The 27,073-nt window shown below is 42.5% G+C and overlaps 1 protein-coding gene across 1 annotated transcript in view; it reads right to left on the bottom strand.

Annotated features, from left to right (window-relative positions):
- Positions 1 to 4,743: 4,743 nt before the first annotated feature.
- Positions 4,744 to 27,073, bottom strand: part of AGBL3 (AGBL carboxypeptidase 3) — a 1,419,881-nt gene continuing 1,397,551 nt past the window's right edge. The window contains exon 16 of the mRNA XM_044087180.1: positions 4,744 to 4,866. Within this exon, the coding sequence (XP_043943115.1) occupies positions 4,744 to 4,866 (123 nt within the window). The remainder of the gene's footprint in view (positions 4,867 to 27,073) is intronic.

The following is a 27,073-nucleotide window of genomic DNA, read 5'->3' as shown; positions in this document are numbered from 1 at the left end:
TGGCTTTTTTAGGTGGTGTTCCGAAGACCAAATTACCACCATAACAGGGTCATGCTGCTCAACGCTAGAAGTCTAAATCTCAAGATGCACTCGCTCAAAGCACTCCTCAAAATGGAGAACATCGAAATTTGTGCTGTAACGGAGACCTGGTTAAAAGCAGCAGAAAGCACCCCTGCGGTACCAGGCTATAACTCATTCCACACCTTTCGGCCCAGAAAATGGACCGAAGCTCCAAAGGCGGTGGCGTCTCCATAGTCATAAAGGATATGCACACCTCCAGACTAGTAGCCCAGCATAACACATCAGAGATACTTCAGGTTCAATTAACAGTGGGGTAAGACAGCAATTCAGGTTGTAGCCTGTTATAGGTCCCCAACCATGTCACAAGACTCTTATTCCACATTCCTAAGCACCCTGGTAACTATTAGGGTCCAACCCAACACTCTCAAACTGGGTGACTTCAACTACCCCTCCATCAACTGGGAAAACTACTCATGCACCAAAACATTTGTCCAATGCTTCCTGGAATTCATTAATTCCAATGCACTGGACCAACTTCATTTTTACCCCCACTAGAGGAAGCAACATCCCTGACCTGGATATTACTAACATGGGCAACTGTTGCTCTGCACCAGCAGTCAATTTCTCCCTGGTTAGAGCCAACCACAAACTAATTACCATGGAAATCCACATCTCACCCACACCACCAGCAAAGGTAACCACTATGAAAAACTTCTCCAAAGCTGACTTTGGGCTCCTAAAAAGAGAAGTGGCTAACTTCACAGCACCCATGCAAATGGAAAATAGATGCATGACCGCCGAATCATACACCAATGTACTGTACAAACACATGCATAAATGCATGGAACTAGCCATACTCAACAGAACCAAGATGCTCTCCTCCAGAAAAAGGAAGCCAATCTGGTGGTCCCCTGCCATTAAAAAAATCTACAACAGAAGGAAGAAACTGTTGCAGAAAAAGGTGAAGTCCCAAGACTGGAAAAACGCCCTTATTAGCCTCAACAAAAAGTTGAGATGCCACATCAAAATCTCTAAAGCTAGCTATGAAGGCAGAATTGCAGCAGACACTAAAAACAACCACAAAGCCTTCTACAGTTTTATCAAGAATCTCCACGGCAATACCCAGATTTGCTCTGAGTTACTGCACAATGGTACCTCCTATACTGAGCCAACTTTACCCCTCTTTCTACCCCTAAAGGACCAATCACAATACCGGAAGAATGCCAGGCAACTAGCATTACTGCAGCACAGGTTAAAGCTGCATTGACCAAGGCCAAGAATAAGCTTCCATGGGACCCAACAATATCCCTGTCTGTGTTCTACATGAACTACAAAGTGAACTGGCACCACACCTGTGTGCCCTGTTCAATCACAGCCTCACCTCAGGGTTTGTCCCCTAAAGAATGGTGCACTGCTACAGTCATCCCTCTTCATAAAGGGGGAGTGACTACAGACCCCGGGAATTATCGCCCCATTAGCCTGACGAGTCTGATATGTAAGGCTATGGAGCGCATCATCATGGATCTAATTAACAAAGATATAGGGACTCTCCAAACTCTGGATCCCATGCAATTTGGTTTTATGAAGGGTTGACTTTTTGAGTCAGTCACCAGAGCTGTGGATGAGGGCAAGGCAGTACATACAGCCTACCTCGATCTGGCCAAGGTCTTTGATAACATTCCCCACTCAGGAATTATTGATAGAATCACCAAACTAGGCATCAACCCCTATATTATAGGTGGGTTGCAAATTGGCTCACAGATAGAACCCATAGTGTGAAAGTAGCAGACTCCAAGTCAGACTGCCAACCAGTCACGAGGAGTCCCACAGGGATCGGTCCTGGGTCCTCTCCTGTTTGGCATCTACTTCACAGAAGTCCAGGCCAACATGGAGGGACTCTGGCTGACCAAGTTTGCAGACGATTGCAAGCTGAGAGCCATTATTAACTCCCCAAGTGATGTAGACATCCTACAGAAAGGCCTCACTAACCATGGCCTTAAGCTTAATGCCAAAAAATGCATAGTCATTCCCTTTGGGAAAAACTCACTTCCCACTAATGATCACATTGATGGTAGCCCACTGAACACTGAAGGCATTATAAGAGATCTGGGGACACAGGTTGACAGCAACTTCTTCAACCACCACATTGCCACTGTGGTCAGAAAGTCCTATGTGCCAGATCTCATTACCAAGGGTTTTGCATCCAGGAAGAAAGAGCTCATCATCTCTCTCTACTCTTCTCTCATTAGACCAATCACTGAGTATAATGCCCCATTTGGCGTGTACCTCACTAAACACCTGCAACAGCTGGAAAGTCCACAAAAATACCTCACGAAGAGGATCTGAGGCCTTAAACACATGCCCTACATGGACAGACTAAAAAAAAATAAAGCTTTTCTCTGTCTCATATCATCTGTTAAGAAGCGATCTCTGCTTGACTTACAAAGCCATGTCTGACCCAGCCCTGTTAGAAATGTTAAACCTAAAGAAATCCCAAGCCCTCCGCATCACACGCTCCAGGGACCTCAATCTCATTACCACAATCAACAGAACATGCTGGAGGAACAGGTTCATAACCCAGAGACTGCCCATGCTCTGGAACAGACTTCCCATACATGTTAAGCAGAGTACCTCACTGGCCCTTTTCAAGAGAATTCTTGATGAGTGGATGGGAACTAGAAAGTTCATCTCGGGGATCACTCCATGGCTCTACTTGATAGAGGCACCGGGAACTAACGGTGGCATGATGCCAGGGCACTTCTATGGGATAGGCTTGCAAAGGCTCCAGGGCTGTTGGCCTAGTAAACACCCATGAACCTATGAAGAATTGCTTCAAGTACATACAGGAAATTCCTTGAAACATCTATTAAGGTCAACAGCAAGTATATAACTAGAAGGACAGAGGGATTGTCTATGATTAGATTTCTAATACAAATTTTGAATCGGTTAATTTTCAGCAAGCTTCTTGATAATGAAATGAATAACAGGATTATAGTTTAACACTTGTTGGTTCTGTTATGAAGATGTGTATATCTGAACTGTTAATGTGTTATACAGAAAATGTACAAAATGTCACACAAATATATTTAGCTTTGCTTTTACAGGACAGGAGATTAACCATCAGTTTAGTGTCTGCAGTCATACATTTCTGAAATATATACACTGTCTTAGCCAAAAGACCAAATCATGACAGTAATAATAAAGCTACTGATCCTGAAGCATATATTAGATAAACAATACTAAGCTGGTGAGAAGATTATAATGCATAACTCAGGGTTACGAAACCTTGACATATTGTGAAACAAATTTTAAATTTTAGATTCTCTTTTCAGAATACAGAATGGTACAAGTATATTAAATAATACAAATTTTTTGTAAATAATAGGTTTTAATCATATTTTGCAGTTATGGGTAAAAATGTTGCATAGTGTCCGAGTGCATTCCATGTTCTTGCTCTTCTGGGCACCAGAATGAAGAAAAAAAACTATGTTGAGTGTCACAAAAAGAAATACTGCCACCCCAGCTATCTGGAATTTTGTAAATAATTATATGTCATTTGTGAATATTAATATGATTTATATAGAAGTGTGACAGAAGGAGATATTGCCAGCACTGCAGTTATCTGGAATTTTGTAGTTATATGTCATTTGCGAATATCAGCATGATGCAATTGCTTGTGTTACCACTATATTAGAACTGTATGTTATGTGTGTATTAAACTGCTGGTAGAGAAGTATGAGTTGAACATGGTTTGTACAGTACTGAGCTTAAAAGATGTATCCAACAGTGGATTCTACTGGAACACAGAAGATTAACTTGCAAAACTTAAGAATAGTTGAGATTGAAGTACTTTATTGCTGGGCCATAAACAAGACAGGTTATCTTTCAGTTTCAGTCAACATGAGACAAGACTGTCTATACTATACTCTGTGTTGCATTGAAAGAGATAATTACTAAGCTTGAGATGTAGAAGTTTTATTGTTTTAGGACTTCCAGGATCTGCAAACATCTGAGGAAAAGCCTTTATTTATATATTTTTCACAGGGAGATGCTAAATGTTGGTAGTTTCTGACAATGGGGGGTTTAGCTTGGGAACTTAAGTCAGGTGACAAAAAGTAAAGTCATCTCAGCTAACCCAACAGTGATATTTGATATTAATTTAAGAATTCTCGGGGGGGGGGGCAGCATTTTGTATTTGTCTTTCACCTAACAGCATCAGCTTGGAAACATCCACTTACCACTTCTGCCTGCTTGTTGTTCTGTAAGTAAGTTTTTAGGGCATAGTAACCTCTCTTAGATACAGTTAGGAATATAGTGAAGCATAGCTTAGATGTTTTCTTTATTTATTTGAGAATGTCCTGCAATGTTGTTTTAAATATTTCCTGTGATTTTGAACTCTGAATGTATTGTGATGATTTATTGAGTATTATCTGTGCCAGTGGGGAGTCTTACTGGGCGATCTGGAAAAAGAGGGAGAAAGCAGCCCCAGACTGACTGTGGTCTCTGTGTGCTCTTAAAGGAAATTGCACTTTACTGTGTGTGTACTTGTCATCCTCCCAGTCTGTACTTCCCCCCACTGTTATCAGTGATGAGGATTGAGGATTCTTGATAACTGGGCCAGTGTAAGGGTGTCACTCTGAGGAATTAATATTTTCCGTACAAAAACAGTTTTCTTATTGATTCATTAATTATACACAATTTATTAAAGGATCAAAGACAGCATCAAACCTTTCCAGGCACCCGATCACAGATCATCTGCTTTTCTTCTGAAATGGGTAAACTATTTTTTCGGCCATATTCTAGTCTTTGCATTGCAGATCCATTGTCATACTGATTTTGGGTCATCTGAAAAATAAAAAAAATTCAAGTCACAAAATACGTGCATACTGTCTATGAAGTATACATTAGTACACCCGTGTGCAATTCAATGCCACAGATGCTGGAAAAAATGCAACAGTACAGTTTTCAGCAGTTTTCTTGCCCTAGCAAACTTTTCTTACTGACTGAAAAAAGAATTACCAGGACAGACACACCAAGCTATAAGTATTTGGACTACAGACCTAGGATGAAGTAAAAAAATATGAAGTACCCAGTGGAAATGAAAACAAATATAAAGCCTGTATGAAAAAAAAAAAAATACAGTAAAGCCAAGCTGACAAAAGCGAGGATGGTTTCTAATATAAGAGCATTACACTATATAAAACTGAAAACTAGAAATTATGATGAAAGAATTTTGGAAAAAATTAATAAAAGCAACTGGTAATGGAACTAAAACCAAGCCTTGTTTTCTGTACTAAAACTAAAAGAAAAACAAGTAAGTCAAGGAGCATTCACGGATGTACACTTTATTAAAAAAAAACCCTCAAAACAAGAAGTGAGAGTTCTACCTACTATATAAAAAATGGTAAACCAAAATGATGGGTAGTGAACAAATGGCAAGAACAAAACCAACAGAGGTAAAATGATGTACAAAGATGGACAAGTAACCAAAACATATATTTATTAAAAGTTTAGTGCTTTCATCCAAATGTATGGGACTTCTTCAGAACCATTAAAAAACATGATACAATAAACAACTTACTCTCCCCAGTCTGCTCCTGTGTACTTTTGCTCCTCTGTTCTAACTTAAACTGACTTCCACAGTCCCTTTTTTTATACCTTCACTCTTCTGTTCTTAGTTCTGTATTGACTCCCCCTCTGACCACTCTGTTTTTTCTGTCTCGTGCGTCTTTTAGCTGACCTCCTATAATCCTGCTACCTTTTATATTTCTCACTATCTTTGTTTTTCCCCCTCTCCTTTACCTACTGCCTGTTCCTTAGCCTCACTAAGTCCAGAATTCCTATACCTAACAGTAACTGTACTTTATTATTTCCTTTCTCTTTACATCATTTCTGCCTTTTACCTATCTCTAACCTTTTAATATCTTTTACACTACTAACCTGCCTGTTTAACACTATATATTAACCTCTTTTATGCTTTCAGCCAAGACCTATTTGTTGTCATGACTAGCTACTATGGATATTGTTTTAACTTTAAATTGTTTTTGATACTGAAGCTTTTCTCCTCAGCCCCTGACTGAATTTTGATTGTCATCTAGTCAGATTTGTACATGAAAAATGTATTTGCATTTGTATTTTGCCGTATTATACTATATTAGTTTTTAGTTTTATTTGTATAGATAGTATTATTAATGACTTCATATATTATAGTGTATTAGTCTGATAGTGGAGCTTTTCTCCTCGGGCCTCTGCTGAAAATGGACATGTATCCAGCCAGACTAGCCCGGTTAACAAATGTAAAATAAATAAAATAAATAAATAAAAAATGATGTCGCTTCCTTTTATATCGGAGCAACCACACACCCAATGAATAAATTAATTAATCAAACAAATAAATTAATATAATAAATAAACTCACTGTCATTAGGTCGCTATTCTAAAAAAATCTAAATAATACAATGTGTATTATCTAGTAAAATAATAAATGACTCGCTAGATAAATAATTTATAAGAATTTCTAATTATAACATATATATGTAGAGACTTGAAGGAACAGAGTGCATTAACTTTATGAAAGCACAAAAAACAACTAAACTGGTATTCCACAGCAAAAGTGTATGCTGCAAACCTGGCCATGAGAAGCAGCCAATACCTCTAATAGAAAAGATGCAATCCTACCAGCAGAAAGAATGATTCTAACAAAACTGTGGCAGAAGGACAAAGTACTAAAAGTTGGAGACAGTAGAGTGTTTCTGGAAAATGGTTATTCTCTGTACACCAAGCAGAAGGGGAATACATTTATTCCAGCAATCAGGGAATGTCAAGACACAGGTATGAGATTCAGTTTGCTGTATCCATCTTCAGAATATCTTTTCCTGGAGAGTCAAAGTATTTATTTATATTTTTTACGGCATAACATGCTAAGGAGGAAATACAAAACTTTACCAAACAAAAGGTGAGCCATCAAACAGAAGGGGAATGCTGCTTCTTATTCTTCTGACAGTAAAACTCATAGACAGACTAAGCCAGTGAATCATTTTCCAATGTTCCAAAGGAAAATGCTTGAGAAACAGAAAAAAGCACAGAAGTTGAGTAGAAGAACCAGGAATACATTGCAAATGAACCAAAGACTGGAGTTGGGAGATGGAGATCAACAGGAGGAAAACAGCAACTCAGAAATTAATGATAAATGTTGGAATACAAAGCATCAATCACATTTGTGAAATAGGGTGGGAAAAAAATGAAAATTCTGGAGATTTTTGACTCTGTTAAACTTGAAGGGGAATCCAAAGCACATACCCTAGTTTATGTTATTGATGTTTGGAAGAACATTAAGAATAGGGAGTGAGGAAAAATAGAGATCAAGTAATAAAAGAGGTTATGTACTCACCATAACATTCCATGTCTGTTGCCCATCTCGCCTTCATTCTTACTGGTTGAGTTCTGAACCGATTCTCAGTTTCGACTTGGCTGCATATTAAAGCTCGAGGACTTTCCCTGGGTCATGGCTGTATTCCTATACTATCATGCTCTAATGAAGCTCCCCAGATTTTGTTTTCTGATAACATTGGGAACCTAAGGTACCATCATCAATACCTATTATGAAGACAATGAAGAAGGTCAGGGACACAATTGCCAGAGAAAGAACCTCTTTGTCCTCTTTTGTCCTCCAGGAGCCATAGGTAGGGGGAAGGAGGGTGGGATGTAAGAATGAAGGTGAGATGGACAACAAATATGTAACGTTATGATGAGTACATAACTCCTTTATGTTATGTTGTCCTATCTTGCCTTCATTCTTACTGGTTGGGACAGCGTCCCTAGCACCATATTTCCTGGATGGCTTACAGGAGTATTTTCTTCAGGACAGTGGACCCAAAGGAGGCCCTGTCCCTGGAGGCCAACTCTACCTGGTAATGAATGATAAAGGTATGAGGCATTGCCGAAGTCCGCAGCACAAATGCCATCAAGTGGTAGTTTCTTCATGTTTATTGTATCTAGATCTGCTCCTATAAACAGGATAAGTTGCGATGGCAACAAGGCAGATTTTTCATAATTTATTGTGATTACCGGGTGAAAGCAGAGAGAAAGAGTGGTGTCTCTTGATTCCAGTAGGAGATGCTTGGTGGTGGCAGTTAGGAGCCAGTCGTCTAGATACGGAAACACTCAGAATCCTAGATGTCTAAGGTGAACCGTGACTAGTGCCATGTACCTGGTGAACACTCTGGGGGCTGTAGTGAGACCAAAGGGCAGAGCTTGAAACTGGTAATGACTGGCTCCCAGAGGGAAGTGCAGATGACTCCTGGATGGCCTGTCCATCTTTATGTGGTAGTATGCATCCTGGAGGCCTATAGAGCACATCCAATTGTCTTTTCCCAAAAACGGAAGAATCGACTGCAGTGTTACTATCCAGAACTTGGTCTTTTTTTACTGATTTGTTTAATCTGCTGAGATCCAAAATTGGTCTACAGTCCCCTGCTATTTTTGACACTAAAAAGAATCTTGAGTAAGTTCTGGATCTTATTTGGTCTGCGGGGACTCTTTGGATGACTCTTTTTGTCTAGCAACGTCTGAATTTCTAGAGTTGCTTGATCCCTCTGCCAGGGTGGAATGTCCAAGATTTTCTTTATGTTTGGAATGGGAAGAAAAAATGGTATGGAGTATCCTCCTGATATGATACCTTGTACCCACTTGTCTTTTGTTATTTCCAGCCAGGCTTGTAGGTACAAAGATGAGTGACCCTCGACTGCCTCCAGAGTTGGACAGACTGTCCCTTTCAGTGCTCCTGAAGGGAGGACCACCATGGAAGGAATCTCTGTCGCTTTGGTTTTGCGGACCCCCTCTGCCACATGGCCAGCATTTTCCATTTGAACCCTAAGCCCCTAGGGGGAAGAGTCACCACGTGTGTCCTGAAAAACTCTCTGGGTCTCTGGGATTTACGGAACCACATCTCCCCCCCAGGCCTTTTGGATAAGGTCCAGAAGGTATGGAAAAATGGACTCCTACAGCAGAGAGAGTCTTTCCTTTTTGTTCACACCTGGTTAGACTCTCCTTAACCTTTGGCCCAAACAAGGACGAGCCATCGAATGGGGCATTAGTAAAGGAAGATTTGAAAGGTTCCACAAAGTCGCATAAGCTCATCAGGGAATGTCTCCTTAGGGAAATTCCTGAACCAGCTGCTCTGCTCGCGCCATCTGCTGCATAAGAAATGAGCCTCATGGAGGAGTTAACCACAGAATGTAAGGTAGAGAGCTGACAGGAAACCTTGTCTGCCACCCCTGCCGCTACTGTGCCCTGCAGAGTATCTCCTAGTTTCTTTAGGAGATCTCTTTGTAGCCTTGTAAATGTGTCAAATAGTTCAGCGATCGGACTGCAAAAGTCACTGAAGCAAAAGTGCGCTTCCCGTATCTGTCCATCGTACGAGAATCCTTGTTCGGTGGATGGACAGAAGAGGATGTTTCAGAATGTTCCTTTTTGGTGGCTGCTGCCCTTGGTCAGGAAGCCTTTATCTGAAGGGACTGTAATGATAATAAAGGGATAATAAAGGTAAAAAGGTTATTCACTTAGCCAGAGCCAAGATGGAAGCCTCCGATCTGTTTAGCAGCAAACGAGATATGGGGAGCTTCACTAGAGCATGATGGGACAGGGATACAGCCAAGAGCCAGTGGAAGTCCTTGAGCTTTAGTATGCAGCCGAGTCAGAACTGAGAATCTGTTCTGAACCCAACCAGTAAGAATGAAGACAAGATAGGACAACATAACATCAATTTTTGTTCTTAATATTTCTATAAACACAACATATACTTTATGTTATATAGAAAATCATTTCAGTTTTGTGCATTATAGGGATACTAAAGTACAAAGGTGCACTCCTCCCTCTTCTTTCCTTCTTCCTGTTTCATTTTCGGTTATTTTTGTGTGTTATAGGGATACTAAAGGAAACAGGTGCCCTTTTTACCCTTCTTTCTTTCTTCTTGTTTAGTTTTTAAGACATGTAAGGCAATGCAATGTAAAAGGAGAAGAAAGCCTTGTTTAAAGCATATTTAAGATAATAGGTTGTAATCTTAGGTTGTTCACGTGAGAGACAGTTTGGAAAATTATACAGAGCATGATGTACGTAAAATTGATATGCTTTTTCTTAACTTTGCATAGGGGAATGAGTGGATTAAGTCCCTTGGTTTAATCTAACAACAAGTTTTAAGTGGAAGCAAGTAAGTAAAATAACACTGAATGTAAATGAAAAGTTTTCCTTAAGCAAATAAATATTCACAGTGAAACATGAGAAGCTTGTAGCCAAAGGCAACTGTGTATCTGGTTCTCATATTTCTATGGAGACAAGCTGAGAACAGGGCAATAAAAACAGAATACATTTTTCATTCAATGGTTAAAAGATAATGTTTTCTGAAAGCATTCAAGTTGTTTTCTACATCTGGAAGAAGAATAAAGATAAGACAAAAACAGACAGCACTTTGTATAAAAAGAAGTACAGGCTGTACCATGCATCTTAGCATGGATAAAAAAAAAGTTATGCACTCACCATAATCTTCCACCTGTGTTGTCCATTTTCATTCTTCCTTAACTAATGGGTTTGGATCCAACCCTTGGATCTGACTTGGATGCTTCGTCCAGTTAGTGGAACACTGAAGCTCTCTAGCTCCTCCCTTACCAATAATGCTATAGTCCCCTACCGCACTTCAAATCTTGTTTACTGACTTTCTGGCTGAGATGTGCCAGGCTAGGGGACTGGTGCATGGAAACCTGACTAAGGCAGACATGACTGCAGCTTTGGTCACAGCTGCATCAGAAAATAGCAACCAGTATGACGACCAGACTGGCAGTAGAGATGTACCACACTCAGAGACTGGACAGCTCACCCTTTCTACAGAGGACTTAAAAATCTGTCTGGAGCTAAAGAAACTTGAGTTGGAGGCCAAGCGTGTGGAAATGGAAGCAGCAGAAAGACTGATATGTCTAGAGAGTGAGGACAATGAGAAACTGCAATGTTTGCAAGCTCAGGAGAATGAGAAACTGCTACGCCTGGAAGCTGAAAAAAAGGAAAGGCAGAGGCAGCATGAAAAGGAGATGCTGATTCTTCACCAGAGTCATGGAGGTAATGGGGAAGGGAGTAACCGGAACTCAGAAGCACAAAAGGTCAGTACATTTCTTCTGCAGTTTACAGAGGGTGATATTTTTGATAGTTTCATTCATATGTTTGAGAGGGTATGTAAACAGTATGATGTTGACCAAAAAGGTCTGGGTATGGTTCCTGACCCCCTTACTCCATGGTAAAGCTGTAACTGTGTTGTCTAAAATTTCTGATCAGAGATGTTTTGATTATACTACTGTTAAGAACTGCTTGTTAGAATTCTTTAAGCTAACACCTGAAACTTAAAGGAAAAAGTTTTGTGAGCATAGACACAAGGCAGATGAAAGTGTGTGTGTGAATATGTTGCTGAACTGAGCACTTGTTTTCATAGGTGGGTGAGTGGATGTTAGGTCACCACTTTTGAAGGGCTGTCAGGCCTTTGGGTGAGGGAACAAGCCCTTAGCACTTTGCCTGAGGACATGAGATCTGGTTATCTGATAGACAATGTGTTACTTCAGATAAGCTGGGGAAGAATGGAGACCTATACCTAGCAAGCAGGGCATCCCTGCACAGGACAGGGAGGTACTGCTCATGGGTCTAAAGGAACCCATGGTGGACAGCACAGACTGCCCCAACAGAATCTGCCAGTAGCAGGGGAAGCCACTAGTCCAGGTACACATCCAGGCCCTAGGGTTAAATGTTCTGAATTCAACCTGTGGGGCCATATAGCATACAGATGTTCATGGAGGCAAGGTGGAGAACAAAAGGTGAGGCAGCCAGTAAGTGGGAAGAACAAAATGCCAATAGTAGGTTGTCTTGAGACAACAAGGGTACTGAACTACCATCTTGCAGATGTCCTGATAGGCAAGGATTTGGATGAGACAGTACCATGTGTTAATGCAGTTACACGGAGTCAGGCTTTGAGACAAGCATGTGGGTCTGGTAGCCTGGGAGACTCAGATAGACTACATACTTGCAGCCAGGACTGGTGAGGTGGTTACTTCATGGAGAGAGCTACTCTGTAGCAGTGAGACCGAATGTGAGCCACAGCTGCTTGTGAGTACTGATGTTCCCTTGGACTGAGTGACTGCAAAGGAAGAGGTGAGTAGTAGTACCCAGGCTGACAGTAAGGCACCACTGTCAGAGGATGCCAGACTTCCTGTGGAAGGGGAGCTGGGAAGGGTTACAAAGAGAGAGTTGAGACAGGCTCAGCTCTCAGACCCTACATTGCAAGGCCTGAGGCAGGTAGCTAGTGAGGCACCTGATACTCAAGGAAAGGGGGAATCTGTACACTGGGACAAAGGGTTACTGTATAGAGAGTGGACCCCTGAGTGAGGGCTAGAAGGTGAGGGAATACAGCAGTTGGTAGTGCCTAGAGTCTGGCACTTCTAGCCATAAGCCCATGATATTCCCTTTGCAGGTCATATGGGCATAAAACGTACAGAGACAAATTATGCAGAACTTCTATTGGCCTGGAATTTCTAGAAATGTAACAGGGTACATGTGAGCAGTGCCAAAAGGTAGACAAGGCAGGTGACAAGGTGAGAGCTCCTTTAATGCCTTTGCCTGTGATTGAGGAGCCATTCAGAGGGTAGCTATGAATATTGTGGGGCCTCTAAGTACCCCAAGTTCCACAGGGAAAATGTATATCTTAGTGGTAGTAGATTATGCTACAAGATACCCTGAGGCAGAAGCTCTGTCCTCCATTGAGGCAGAAAAGGTGCCAAATGCTTTGTTAGAGATTTTCAGTAGGGTAGGTTTCCCAAAAGAAATACTGACTGACAGAGGTGCCAATTTCATGTCAGACCTTGTCTGTGGAAGTCCTGTGAGGTGAAGCACCTGAAGCCCATTCCCTATCATCCCCAGACTAATGGTCTTGTTGAGAGGTTAAACTCTACAATCAAATCCATGCTACGGGCATTTGCAGACCAGTTTAAGAGGGAGCGGGATAAATATTTGCCCCATCTGTTGTTTGCTTACAGAGAGGTTCCCCAGGAATCCAGAGGTTTTCACCCTTTGAGTTGCTATATGGGCACAGGGTGAGGGGATCTCTAGATTTACTTTGAGATTAGTGTAAAGGTGAGTGTGAATCTCACAAGGAGTCTGTTGTGGAGTATGTCCTAAACCTCAGGACAAGGCTCAGGGAACTCATGGGCTTGTCCCAGAAGAATCTGGCAGAAGCCGAATAGCAGAAAAAGGTATGGTATGACAGGAATGCTCGAGTTAGAGAGTATGCTGTAGGGCAGCAGGTAAGGGTTCTCATTCCTGTCAGACACAACAAGCTGCAAGCAGCTTGGGAGGGACATTACAAGGGGGTAAGAAAGGTAAGTGATGTTAACTACATGGTGGAATTGCTAGGCAGGGGCAAAAAACTGTACCATGTTAACATGATAGGGAGGCCCTCGTGCTAAGCATTTGCAGTGGATTGCAGGAGGAGTCTAAGGGAGATCTGGTGACTGATCTCCTCAGTGAGGCAAGGACTGACACCTCAATGGAATGGGTAGCAATGTCCCAGCAGCTATCTCTTACCCAAATTAGAGAAATCCGAGCAATGTTACAGGAGTTTGGGGACATGTCCACTGGAAAACCAGGGTGCACCCACCTGGTGCAGCACCAGGTAGATGCAGGACCCCAAAGGCCTATTAGGCACGTCCCTTATAGGGTGCCTGAGATAGACAGACTCTGAGGGAGGAGATACAGGAGATGTTGGAACTAGGGGTAATTCAAGAGTCCAAAGGACCCTGGGCCTCCCCAGTAGTGCTGTTGCCAAAGAAGGATGGCAGCACCAGGTTCTTTGTGGAGTTCAGGAAATTAGTCACATATAGTCAGATGCTTACCCCATGCCTAGGACAGATGAGGCTCTAGAGCAGCTGGGTCGGGCTAAGTATCTTACAACTATTGATCTTACCAAGGGTTACTGGCAGGTGCTCTTGACTCCCAGTGCTAGAGAGAGGTCAGCCTTTGTGAATCCTTTTGGCTTGTATGAGTTCATAAGGATGCTCTTTAGGATAAAAAATGACCCAGCGACTTTCCAGAGGCTGGTAGATCATATCCTAGCAGGAGGGTTTGCCCTTGCTTACCTAGATTATTTTGCAGTCTACAGCCATTCCTGGCAAGAGCACCTTCAATATGTCAGGGAGGTGCTGGGCAGATTACAGAGGCCAGGGTTGACCATTAAGCCCAGCAAATGTCAGGTGGGTATGACACAAGTCTCCTACCTGTGACTTAGAGTGGGGAAGAGGTAAGATCAGGCCAGAACCTGCCAAAGTAGAAGCCATCCAGACATGGCCTGTATGTGTTACCAAAAAGCAGGTAAGGGAATTCTTAGGGATAGCAGGGTACTACAGAATGTTCATCCCCAGTTACAGTACCATAGCTGCTCCCCTCACAAACCTGATAAGGAAGAACAGGCCAGATAAGGTAGTGTGGACCCCAGCATGTGAGCAGGCATTCCAGAAGCTTAAAGAAGCTTTGGGAGGACCCCTTGTATTAACCAGTCCAGATTACAGCAAATAATTTGTTGTGCAGGTGGATGCTTTGAACCATGGAGGGGCTGTACTTAGCCAGATTCCTTCAGAGGGAGAAGAGCACCCAGTGGTTTATCTCAGTTGCAGGCTCCAACCCAGGGAGGAATGCTATGCAACTGTAGAAAAGGAATGTCTAGCCATAGTGTGGGCACTGCAGAAACTTCAGCCTTATCTGTATGGAAGAAAATTCAATGTAGTGACAGATCACAATCCCCTAACATGGTTAAACAGAGCCATTTACCAAATGCCAAATAGGAAGGTAACCGGCTCCTTTTGTGGCTCCGAGACGGTTCCAAAACTCCAGGTGGAACTCATGGAGACTTTGCCTTTTCAGAACCGGCAGACTTCGGAACCGAAGAATCCACTTTTTCATGACTTTTCGATGGCTCGGAAGCTACAGCCGAAGTAGTTGTGGATGACTTATCTGAAGGTTTGGAGGCCTGAGTCCCTTCAACAGCCGATTCAAAAGGCCCTTTTAACAAACCCCTATCAGCTTGCTCTTCTGTTCCAGCAGGACTCTTGAACTAAAACCATGGCAAATAGAACAGGAATCCTGCAGGTGGACGGCACCCAAGCAATACACACAACCAATGTGTCCATCTGTGAGTGACATTTTTTGTGTGCAAGAATCACACTTCTTAAAACTGGACTGTTTGGTCTCTTTAGACATCCTGTCACAATTAGCAAAAAACTGTCACAACCAGTAATGAAGTCACAAAATAGAAAAATTTGTCACTACAAGTCCAAGGAAACACAAAATGGATCAGCAAAACCACAAAAGAAAAAAACAACTATACTAGCAAGAAAACCAAGTTTTTTTTAAAGAAAAGGGTTAGAGCAGAGTCTCTAATTTAAACGATGTACTCCTCTAACGTGAGGAGATGCTTCTAACTTAAACAGCGAAATCTGAATTTCAGAACAGGAAAAGGGGAGCCCTCTAACTAAAAATGGGCTAAGCTATGGAAAAAAGGAGGGAAAAGGAATTATCTAACTTAAATGGATTTACCGAAAAGAGCAACAGATAGATAGAAGGCCTAAGAAAACAATGGCCCAAACAAAACCAGCAACAAACAGCAAAAACAAACCTTAATCAGGGCAAGGAAGCACTCAAGGGTACAGCTATGTAGAGAAATTACTTCTACTACTTAGCTACTGAACAAACCATACAAAAGATTAAAGAAAAAATTCACTTAGCCTGAGCAAGCAAAAAAGCAATCCGAAGCTGTAAGCGGCAAACGAGATCGGGTAACAGTCACTAGGCATATTGGGATAGCATGTAGCCTCAAGCCAGTGAAAGCTATCGAGCTTTAGTATGTGGCCAAGTCGGAACTGATGCTCAGTTCCGAACCCAACCATCAAGAATGAAGGCGAGATAGGACAACATAACATCATTACTTTCACATGGCATAATTAAAGCCAACCAGACCTATGAGAATAAACAAAGAGAATACACACAAATCACAAATATCACAAAGAGAATACTGTGACTAAACTGCATGACCTACATGGACTGTCTCAAAGCTCTACTGCTACACTCAGTCTCTTATGGACATTTAAGAGTTGATATCTGCCTGGCCTAAAAGGCATCATCTGACCCAGTACTAATGAACCTACTGCACATCCGCAAGTCGTATGGTATCAGAAATATTGATTCAAAGATCTTAACCTCTTCAGCAACATAAACAGAATGCTCTGGAGTGACAGGAATGTATCCCAGAGGATACCATTGCTCTGGAACAGACTTGCCATCCACGTAACACAAAGCTCATTCCTATCCTTACTCAAACTTAACTTAGGTCAATGGGTAGGAATAAGATAATTTATGCCAGGACTGCCCCCAGTGCTACCAATGGACAAAGGTAGCACCTAATGCCCTATCCTAAAGCAGGGTCCTCTTTCAATACTCGTTTTTATGACCCCAGAAATATTCATTAACAAAAGGAAGTACAGGAATAAAAATCAGTGTAATGATATTTTGAATGACTAATTGGATAGCACAGCTAGACTTAAGATGGTCCTTCAGGGCCATTATCCTAGTATTTACCTATGAACCTACAAGAACAATTTTGTATACTTTATTAGTACATTAAAAAAAAAACAAAAACAGAAAAAACGTATCACTACATGTAATTGAAATTTAAACATTATACCTGTCACTAAAGGAGATACTGCCAGTCCAGCTATCTGGAATTTTGTAAATAATTATACGTCATTTGTGAATATCAACATAATTCATATGCTTGTGTTACAAATGTATTAGCAAAAGAAGTTATGTACTTACCATAACGTTCCATGTGTGTTGTCCATTTCGGCCTTTATTCTCACTGATGGGGTTGGATCCAATGTGTTGGATCTGTCTCAGCCTTTACAAAAACTCGAGGACTACAGCAAGGCTCATGTGCCTCCTTTCCTATCCATAATGGAGTTCCCTGACTTCCTCGGATCTTGAAAAAGGTATATAGTAGTAATGCTCATAAAGGGTCAAAGTTAGCATTTCTGAAGCTATGCAGATCCAAAATCCAGTGTCCACTTGGTCTCCCAAGAGATCTGGAGGGGGGCATGGAGGGTAGGTTGTGAGAATAAACGTTGAGATGGACAACACACATGCAGCATTATGGTAAGTATATAACTTCTTTATGTGTTGTTGTCAGTCTCACCTTTATTCTCACTGATGGGACTGTGTCCCAAGTAACCTAATTCCTGGGTGGCTCATGGGAGAATATTCCTCAGAACCAAAGAAACCTCTACTCCTGGAGGTCAAATCCACTTTGTAATGAGTAATAAAAGTATGCGGTTTTGCCCATGTGGCTGTAGTGCAAGTAGCGTCCTAGGGTAACCTTGCCTGATAGGCTGCAGATGTCACTACCAATCTGATAGAGTGTGCTTTAACAGGGAAGGGAGGAGATTTGTTCTTAGAGGAGTAAACAGAGGATATACAAAAGGTGAGACATCTAGATAAGGTAATCTTTGAGACTGGCTGACCTTTTCTGGTCTTGGAATAAGACACGAAAAGTTGGTCTGATTTCCTAAATTCAGAAGTTCTGTGCAGGTAGAAATGTAATTGTTTATGTACATCTAGAAGATGCAACGCATATTCACCTTTGTTCTAGTAATTTGGAAAGAACACTGGCAGCTTAATAGATTGATTTAGGTTAATTTCTGACACAACCTTGGAAGAAATGAGGGGTTAGAGTCTATCCTTATGGAAAAACAGGTAAGGGGGCTTTGAGGACAAGACTTGCAGATCCGAGACTCTACTGGCTGAGCTAGCCACTAAAAAGAGCATCTTCCAAGACAGAAACTTTATATCACATGTGGTGGAAGGCTCAAAGGGGGAGCAAGTAATGTTTGTTAAAATGAAGTTCAGGTCTCATGGAGGACTTAGGTTCTTATACGAGAGTCTAATCATCATTGTTCCTTTCAAAAAAGCTTTACAGAGTCTATGTGACTTCATCATAGAGCCATTTTCTCCCACATGATAATTTCAGACTGCTGCTAGCTGGACTCTAATACTAGAAGCAGCTGCCCCCTCATGAAAGACTTTCACCAGAAATTCCAGGATAGAATGTATGGGATCAGAAAGGGGGTCTATTTGGTTGTCATTTGCCCACATAATGAACCTGTTCCATTTACTCTCGTATAATCTTCTTGTGGAGGTCTTTTGGGAGGACGACAAGATATGTTTCACCAGACAGGAAAGAAGAGGAAACCTGGCAATCAAAGGAAATGGAGCAACCAAGCTGTCAACTTGAGGTTTTGAAGGTTAGGATGACCCAGTCCCGACTGATGCATCAGGAAATCTGGAGCCGGGTCCAGAATTCATGGATTGTCTAGAAGATGAAGCTGTAGGAAGGGAAACCAGATCAAACAAGGCCAATAGGGAGCAATCAAGATTATTGTGGTCTCCAACAGACTGAATTTCTGCAAAAACTTGGGAATCAGAGGAACTGGAGGGAAAGCATATAGGAGTCCCGGAGGCCAATTGTGAACAAGTGCATCCTTTGCTGACATCCCCATAGGAGGGATCAGGGTAAAGTAGTTGCTGCATTTGGTATTGGTGGGTGAAGCAAAAAGATTGCAGCAAGGCTGGCCTCATTTTTGGAAAAACTTTTCAGCTATATACTGATTGAGGGACCACTTGTGAGGCCATAATATGGCCCTGCTCAATTCGTCTGCAATCACTTTGGATTTCCCTGGGATGTGTGTTGCAATCAGAAAATGGTTGGAAGACGTTGCTCACTGCCAAACCCTAAGAGTTTCTTGACAAAGTGGATAAGCTCTGGTTCCTCCTTGTTTATGTACCAGACTACTGGCATATTGTATGACTGAATTGCTATTGTTCAAAGAGGGAGAGTATTCTGAAATGCTTGCAACACCAACAGCACTGCTCTCATCTCTTGGATGTTTATGTGCAGGTGAGCCTCATATACTCCTGCCAGGTACCTTGGACTGTCTTCCCCAGATATTGCCCCCCACCCTATCTGGGAAGCATCCATGGTCACCGTGCCGTGGGGTGGAGGAGGGATGAATGGACGGCCTTGAGAAAGTGAAGCAGGGTGAATCCACTACTTGAGATCCTTTTTGCAAGAAATGGATATGAGAATCTTGTGAGACATTGGCAAATCCAGAATTAACCATGTGTGGAAAATAACCATTAAAGTATCCACATATGTAGGTGAGCTAGAGAAATAAGTACAATGGATGCTGCCATCTTTCCCAGAACTTGTAGTACTTGCTTTGCACTGGCTTGAGTCTTCTTGATTAACATTTTCACATGTAGGTGGAGATCAGAACTCTGTAGTGGGGTAGTTTTGCTATCAGCGTGGTTATATTTATCTCTGCTCCTATAAAATTTAAATTTTGAGATGGCTCTAGGGCAGATTTGTCGTAATTTATGGTAATGCCTAGACAGGAGCAGAGCTGAAGTGTATGGTCTGTGGCTTATAGCAGAAGATGCCTGACCAGGGTGGTTATGAGCCAGTCATCCAGACATGGAAACACCCGGAATCCTTTGTGTCTTAAGTGAGGTGCCACTACTGCCACGCATTTGGTGAACACTCTGGGGGCTGTAGTAAGACCAAAGGGCAGAGCTTGAAACTGGAAATGACTGGCTCCTAACAGGAAGCACAAAAACCTTCTGGATCGTCTTTCTATTAGAATGTGGTAGTACGCATCCTGGAGGTTTTCAGAGTACATCCAATTGTCTTCTTCCAGGAATGGAAGTATTGACTGCAGTGTTACCATCCGGAGCTTGGTTTTCTTCACCAATTTGTTTAGTTTGTTGAGATCCAATACTGGTCTCCAGTCCCATGTTCTTTGGAACTAAAAAGAATTTTGAGTAAGTTCCAGATCCTCTCTGGTCTGCTGGGACTTTTTGGATGACTCTTTTTCTGAGCAACTTTTGAATTTCTAATGTTGCTTGTTCCTTCTGACTGTGTGGCACATCTGGAACAGACTTGTTAACAAGAATGGGGAAAGAGAATGGAATAATATATCCTCTGGATGTTATGTCCTGCACCGGTTTGCCCATTTCTCATTGGTTATCTTTTGCCAGGTTTTGAGTGCAGTGACAATCGCCCCCCTAACTACCTCCAGAGGTTAACAGTTGGGCAGTCCTTCAGGGGCATTGAAAGTGGTCTGCCAAAGAAAGAGTCTCTGGAACCCTGATTTTGTGGGCCCCTCTGCCATGCGGGCAGTGTCTTCCATTATTATTCCCCTCTATGCCTCTGGGGGAACTTTTACCTTGAGTGTCCTGATAAGACCTTTGAGATTTCTTGAACCACATTTTCCCACTGCCCATCTGACCCTTTGGAAATGGTCTGGTGGGTGTGGAAAAACACATTCCAATGGCAGACAGAATCTTACCTTCCTGTTCACACTGGGTGAGTGTTTCTTTTACCTAGGGCCCAAACAGGGGTGAGCCATTGAAGGGAGCATTAACAACGGAAGACTTACAGGGCTCTGCGAAACTGCAAAGGTGCATCCAGTCCTGCCTCTTAATGGAGATGAACGAACCTGCTGCCCGACTCGTTTCATCTGCAGCATTCAAGATAAACCTTATGGAGGAGTTGACCACAGAGCTGTGGGTAGCGAGCTGAGCATTGACCTTATCTGCCACCACATCAGCTACAGCTCCCTGAGAGATGAAAGGTTAATACTGCTGGCACAAGATAGTGGGCTACGTACACATTGCTTTACAAAGTCCATTGAACATGTGGGAGAAATAGACAAATGTAAGTTTTGTAAAACAGAATTGGAAACAGCTGCACACCTCACTGATGGTTGCAACATACTAATGGGAGAAGGACTGTATACTGAAAGGCATAATAATGTAGAGAGACTATTGCACTGGGGATTCTCCAAACATTATGGTATTGAAGTGGCTGAAAAACACTGGAAATATGAGCCAGAAAGCATCATAGAAAATGATGAAGACTACATCACACGGGATCATCCATTGCCAACAGTTCAAAAGATAGCTGCTAGAAAACCAGACATAGTGGTCCAAGAAAAGAAGACAAAAGTAGCATTGATCATTGAAATCACCACACCCAGTGACTACAGTGTCCTGCATACAGAGAGACACAGTCATAAAATATCAGGATTTGCAAGCAGAAATGAGTGCGATGTGGAAGAAAGATACCTAGATAGTTTCAATAGTAGTAGGAGCAATGGGTCTTGTAAAAAAAAGAGTCTACAATCATATTTAGATATGCTACCAATACATGTATCTCCATCCATGGTGGTGCAGAGATAGCGTTGTTGCCTCACAGCAAGAGGTTCTCCCATTCGATTCTCGGCTGGAGTGCGGGGAGTGCCTTCTGTGTGGACTCTGCATATCTTTTCCACAGTTGGGTGGGCGTTCGAAAGACATGCATAATGGGCGTGCCTTCATTGAAGGTTGAACGTCGAGCTGGCACGTTGGCGTTCATGAAAAATCTACTGCCAATCATTAGTGGACCGGAGTTCCACGGTGGCGACCCCTAACCGGGAAAAGCCGAAAGACACAACAACAACCAATACATGTAACTCCATACGAATTGCAGGAGGAGTCATTACTAAACACACTGCAGGTGCTGCGAAGAGTACTTTTGGCTGACATCAAAGAGTGAAACAATACTAATTTCTTGAACTTTAATTGTACTTTGACTTAGGAATGGGGTTAATTCCTGTCATGGCATTAGAAACCCAAAAGATTTGGAGAAATTAAAAAGAGGGAATATGATCATTCTTTTATCAGATCCCTTTGAAGTCTGGTGAACTGAGTGAGATAGTTCAGCAATCATAAGGTAAAAGCCGCTGAAGAGAAGACATGCTTCTCATACCTATCCATAGTCCTGGAATCCTTATTAGGATGATGGGGAGAGGAAATAGTGTCAGAAAGTTCCTTTTTCATAGCAGCTGCCATGACCATGGCATCTACTGTTACACCTTTGGTAAGGAAAATTTGGTCCTTAAGGGTTGTGATGTACTTGTTTGGCCTCTTAGGAGTAGGGTGTATGGAATTTGGGGTCTACCAGGCCTTCTGAGGGATTAACTGAATAAGTTCATCAGAAGGCAGTGCACCCAGGAGGTTGAACAGTGAGATACAAAGGCCTTCAGGTATACAGACTCCTCAGCTGAAGGGGACAAGGACTGCCAGTCACCTCTCTGTTTCAGAATTTCTAGGACATCTCCAAAGGAAACATCCTCAGGAGGGTGAGCACAGGGACCCTTCTGCTTTATCGAGGTTGGTGTCTGAGGTGACGGACTCCTTTGGGGAGTCCAGATGCTTCCACTTGCATGGTTTCTTCCAAGGGACTTCTTCAGTAGGATATTCCTGGGGAAGTTTTGAAAGAGCGGGGAGTCACCTGAAGAACATCCTGAGGCCAGAGATCTCTGTGGACTTGTGGATGGAGGTGATGAGGTAAAGACACCTACTCCGACGAGGGAGGAAGCTCCAAGGAGGTCTGTGCCTGAGACTGAGCAGCGGTCATCACCCTCCTCATAACCTCAAAAGCTGTCCCCCCCTGCTCCAAAGAAATCCCCAGACGCAACAAAACAGATGTCAGCACTGAAAGAACCTGCAGAGCAGGAGACAAAAGCTCCAAAGATGAGGTGGGAGCCGAACCCATCTGTGCCAAGGCCCCAAGAGACATAGTGAGATCTGAAAAGATCTGAGACAGCTTCGAAGACCCGACTGGTGAGTGATGGATCCCAGAGGTCTCTTGCTCCATTTGGGCGGAGATATTCGGGGCAGACACCGGATCTGAAGAGCCAACCAGTCCTGGACCTGAAACAGATACCAGTTGGATATCAGAGTCTTCCAGCTCTGAAACTGAATGATGGATCAAAAGAGGAGTAGGCGCCGTAATGGTAAGATGTGTCTGATCCAGCTCCTATGGTTCGGATCCAAAAGAAGCTTGGCCAAGGTAAGTGTCTTAAGAAGCCTCTGCACCACCCTATCCACATCTTCATTTGAGAGACTCCTAGTAGACCTAGTAGACAAAGTTGGAGATCTGGATCTGGTCAAGAAAGGAGAAGGGAGCTGAGAGGTAATCGGCTCCAAAGACGGAAATCAGTTCCGATAACGGTGCTCAGGTAGCATGGGGTTCTTTTGGAGCAGATGAGTCAATGGATGGTTTCAGAGCCGAAGATACTGACTGCTCTGAGGAAGTCCCTGCTCCAGAGGGTGCCATCTGCTCAGTGGATGCTGTTGGAGTGGACACCTTTGGATATTTAGCTTTCAGTTCCGATGATGATTTTGGAGCCAGAGAAGGTCACTTTCCTGCTCTCTCAGATTTATTAGACTTAGGAGAGGTAGGATCAGAAGAGATAGCCTCAGAATATGGGGTTTTCAATAACCCCTTCAAAATCAATTTATTTTTCTGTTCCATAAGCATCCTCTGGTTAAAGGCATGGCATATGGAACATGACTCTTGCAAATGGAGAAGCCCCAAGCAGTAAACAGATAAGGTATGAGAGTCACTGAGGAGCAACTTTTTGCTACATTTCTCGCACTTTTTAAACCCTAAAGGCTTACTCTTTTTTTAGGACATACTGAAAATCTAGAAACAGCAAACCACACCAAATAGTTAAAGAAAGAATAAATACAAAGTATTTTTTTTTTTTTCAGAACTACCACAGCAACGGGAAAAAGAAGGGGAAAGTCCTCTAACTTAAACAGACTGTTAAGTGGCACACAGGAAGAACGTAATAGCACTACAAAATACTTTCTATGCAAAGAAGAACAGGGAAAAGGGAAAGGGACACCCTCTAACTCAAACGGGTGAAAGTTAGATGCCCTCTAAGTTAAACGGATGCTAATGGAAAGGGAAAAACTAACCTAGGAGGAAAAAAAAGAAGTTATGTCTTACCATAATGTTCCATCTGTGTTGTCAATCTTCACTAATCCTTGACAGTGGGCTAGGTTCCGAGTCTTGGAACCGATTCAGCTGTTTATTCCAGCTTGCGGCTTCCAAACTCTTGAGCTAGGCTCTACCCATAATGTTCCTCTCAAAATTATCTTAGATCAAGTTTGCCCAACATAGTGGTAGTCAGATAAGTGGACATTATAGTCAAAATAATAGATATAATAGAGAACAGATACGTGTACTTCCCATGAAGCTAGCTATGGAAAATCAGGTCTGCTAAGAGTCTCAGGTTGGGGAAAGGAGGGTGGGGATGTCAAGGATTAGTAAAGATCGACAACACAGATGGATCGTTATGTAAGGCAACTTCTTCATCTGATGTTGTCAATCTTCACTCAATCCTTGACAGTGGGACAAAGTTCCCAGCTACTTTAGTCTTGAGAAGTCTCACAGAAGAATATTCCTAAGCAACATCAAACCTAATGATGCCCATCTCCTCCAGACTTGATCCAATTTGTAATGAGGAATAAAGGTATGAGGAGAAGACCAAGTGGTTGCTGTGCAGATATCATCCAAAGATGCTCAGGCATGAAAAACTGCAGAAGCTGCCATCACTCAGGTTGAATGGGATTTAACTGGATGTGACAGTTGGAGTCCTCTAGAATGACAGATGAAAGTTTTGCAGTCTCTAAGCCATTTGGTCAAGGGTAACGTTTGAAACTGGATTACCCAATGAGAGAGAGGAGAATGCCACAAATAACTGGTCAGATTTTCTAAAATCCTTTGTTCTGTGAAAACAGAATTGTAATTGTCTGTGGACATCTAATTAGTGAAGGGCATAGTCCCCTTTATTAGAAAAATTAGGGAAGAAGACTGGCAGTTGAAGAGTTTGGTTAATGTTAGATTCCAAGACAACTTTAGATAAAAAGGTTGGATTCATCCTAAGGGCAACCCTGTCCTTGTGAAATATTAAATGGGGAGGTTTGCAGGATAAGGCCTGAAAGTGCAGATACTCTTCTGGCAGCTGTAATAGCCACCAAAAATAAGGTTTTCCATGACAAACATTTTAAGTCACAATTCGCTGATGGTTCGAAAGGGTTCATAGTTAGGGCCTGAAGAACTAAAGTTAGATCCCAAGGAGAAATGGGTTCCTTGAATGGAGATCTTAATATTAGGAGACCCTTTAAAAATGCTTTACAAAGTTTGTGTGACATTAGAGATGCACTATTAAGATCTATATGAAAGTTGGAAATTCCCACTAGGTGAACTTTAATTGTTGAAGCACAGGAAACAAGACAGGTAAAGGATAGCTAGAAAATCCAGTACCTTATGAATAGGACAGGTATAAGGGTCTAGTCCATTGTCAAGGGCCCAGTTAGCAAAATTTTCCCATTTACTTTGATACAGCTTCCTAGCAGAAGGTTTGTGATGAGTGACAATAATTTGTCAGACAGGAGAAGAAAGGGAAGGATGCCTGGCAATCATGGGAATTGGAGAAGCCACGCAGTGAGTTTGAGATGCTGGAGATTCAGATGAAAAAGGCAGCAGATCTGGAGCTGGGTCCAGAATCTATGGTTTCTGAGGCAGATGAAGCCAAAGGAAGGGAAACCAAACTTGTCGAGGCCAGAAGGGGGCAATGAGGATTATTGAGTTCTCTGACCTTTTGGCTTTCTTTAGAAACTATGTTATCAATGGAGTTGGGGAAAGGCATACTGGAGACCTGGAGGCCAACTGTGGAGAAGAGTGTCTCTAGGTGATTCCCCTGGAGGGGGGATTAGGGCAAAGTAACTGCTGCACTTGTTGTTTAGGGGGGGATGGAAAAAGATTGCAGCAAGGTGGGCCCCAGTGATGAAAAATCTCCTTCGCCACCACAGGATTGAGAGACCACTCATGAGGCATGAGGATGGTTCTGCTCAGTTTGTCTGCTATCACATTGGGAGCTCCCCAGGATGTGCATTGCTGTGAGAAAGCGGTTTGAAGAAATTGCCCATTGCCAAACTCTGAGGGCTTCTCAACACAATGGGTAAGATTTGCTTCTCTCTTGTTTGTTGATGTACCAGACTACCAACATGTTCATCTGAATAGCTACTGTCCCTAGAGGAAGAACGGCTTGGAATGCTTGCAACACTAACAGCACTGCCCTCATCTCTAGAACACTGTTGTCCAAGTTGTCCTCTAATTGGGACCACATGCCTTGGACCATTTTTACCAGATAATGCCGCCCCCAACCCCATCTGGGAAGCATCTGTGGTCACTATGGCTCAGGGCTGGGGAACAATGAATGGCAGACCAGAGAGAATCTGATTGGAGTGGAGCCATAGCATGAGATCCTGTTTGCAGCAACTGGTAATCAGGATTAAGTGAGACATTGGTAGGTGCGTCAGAGATCATTGGGAAGCAAGTAGCCACTGCAAAATTCGCATGGGATATCTTGCTAGGGGAACAAGAATGACTAATGCTGCTATAGAGCCTAATGTTTGTAGGACTAGTCTTGCTGGAACCCTTTTGTTTCGTAAAATTCATCTGACTTGTGATCTGATGAGTTGAAGTCTTTATGGAGGGAGTGAGGCAATTCCTGACACATTGCTTAAATGGGCACCAATAAATTCCAGTTACTGAGTGGGTTGAAAGCTTGATTTCTCAAAATGTATGGTTATGCCTAGAGATGTACAGAGATGTAGAGTGTAGTCTCTTGCTCGTTCTAACGCCTGGTGGAAGTAGTAAGGAGACAGTTGTCGAGGTAAGGAAATACTCGAAATCCTAGCAGTCTGCGATGAGCTGTTACTATTGCCATTCATTTGGTGAACACCCTGGGGGCTGTAGTGAGTCCAAAGGGCAGTGCTCTGAATTGGAAATGACTGGCTCCCAGCTGGAAGCACAGATACCTCCTAGAGCTTTTGCCCATTTTTATAGGTAATAAGCGTCCTATAGGTCTACAGAGCACATCCAATCAACTTTTTCCAAGAATGGAAGTATTGACTGTACAGAGACCATCCAGAATTTGGTTTGCTGAACAGCCTTGTTGAACTGGCTGAGATCCAAGATGGATCTCCACTCCCCTGTTTTTTTTTGGGCATTAAAAAGAACCTTGAG

Source organism: Protopterus annectens, chromosome 11.part0, assembly GCF_019279795.1.
Source record: "Protopterus annectens isolate FY-2018-M chromosome 11.part0, PAN1.0, whole genome shotgun sequence".
NCBI classification, from domain to species: Eukaryota; Metazoa; Chordata; order Ceratodontiformes; family Protopteridae; genus Protopterus; species Protopterus annectens.
The sequence above is the reverse complement of the archived record's forward strand: the minus strand, read 5'-3'. Positions and strand labels throughout refer to the sequence as shown.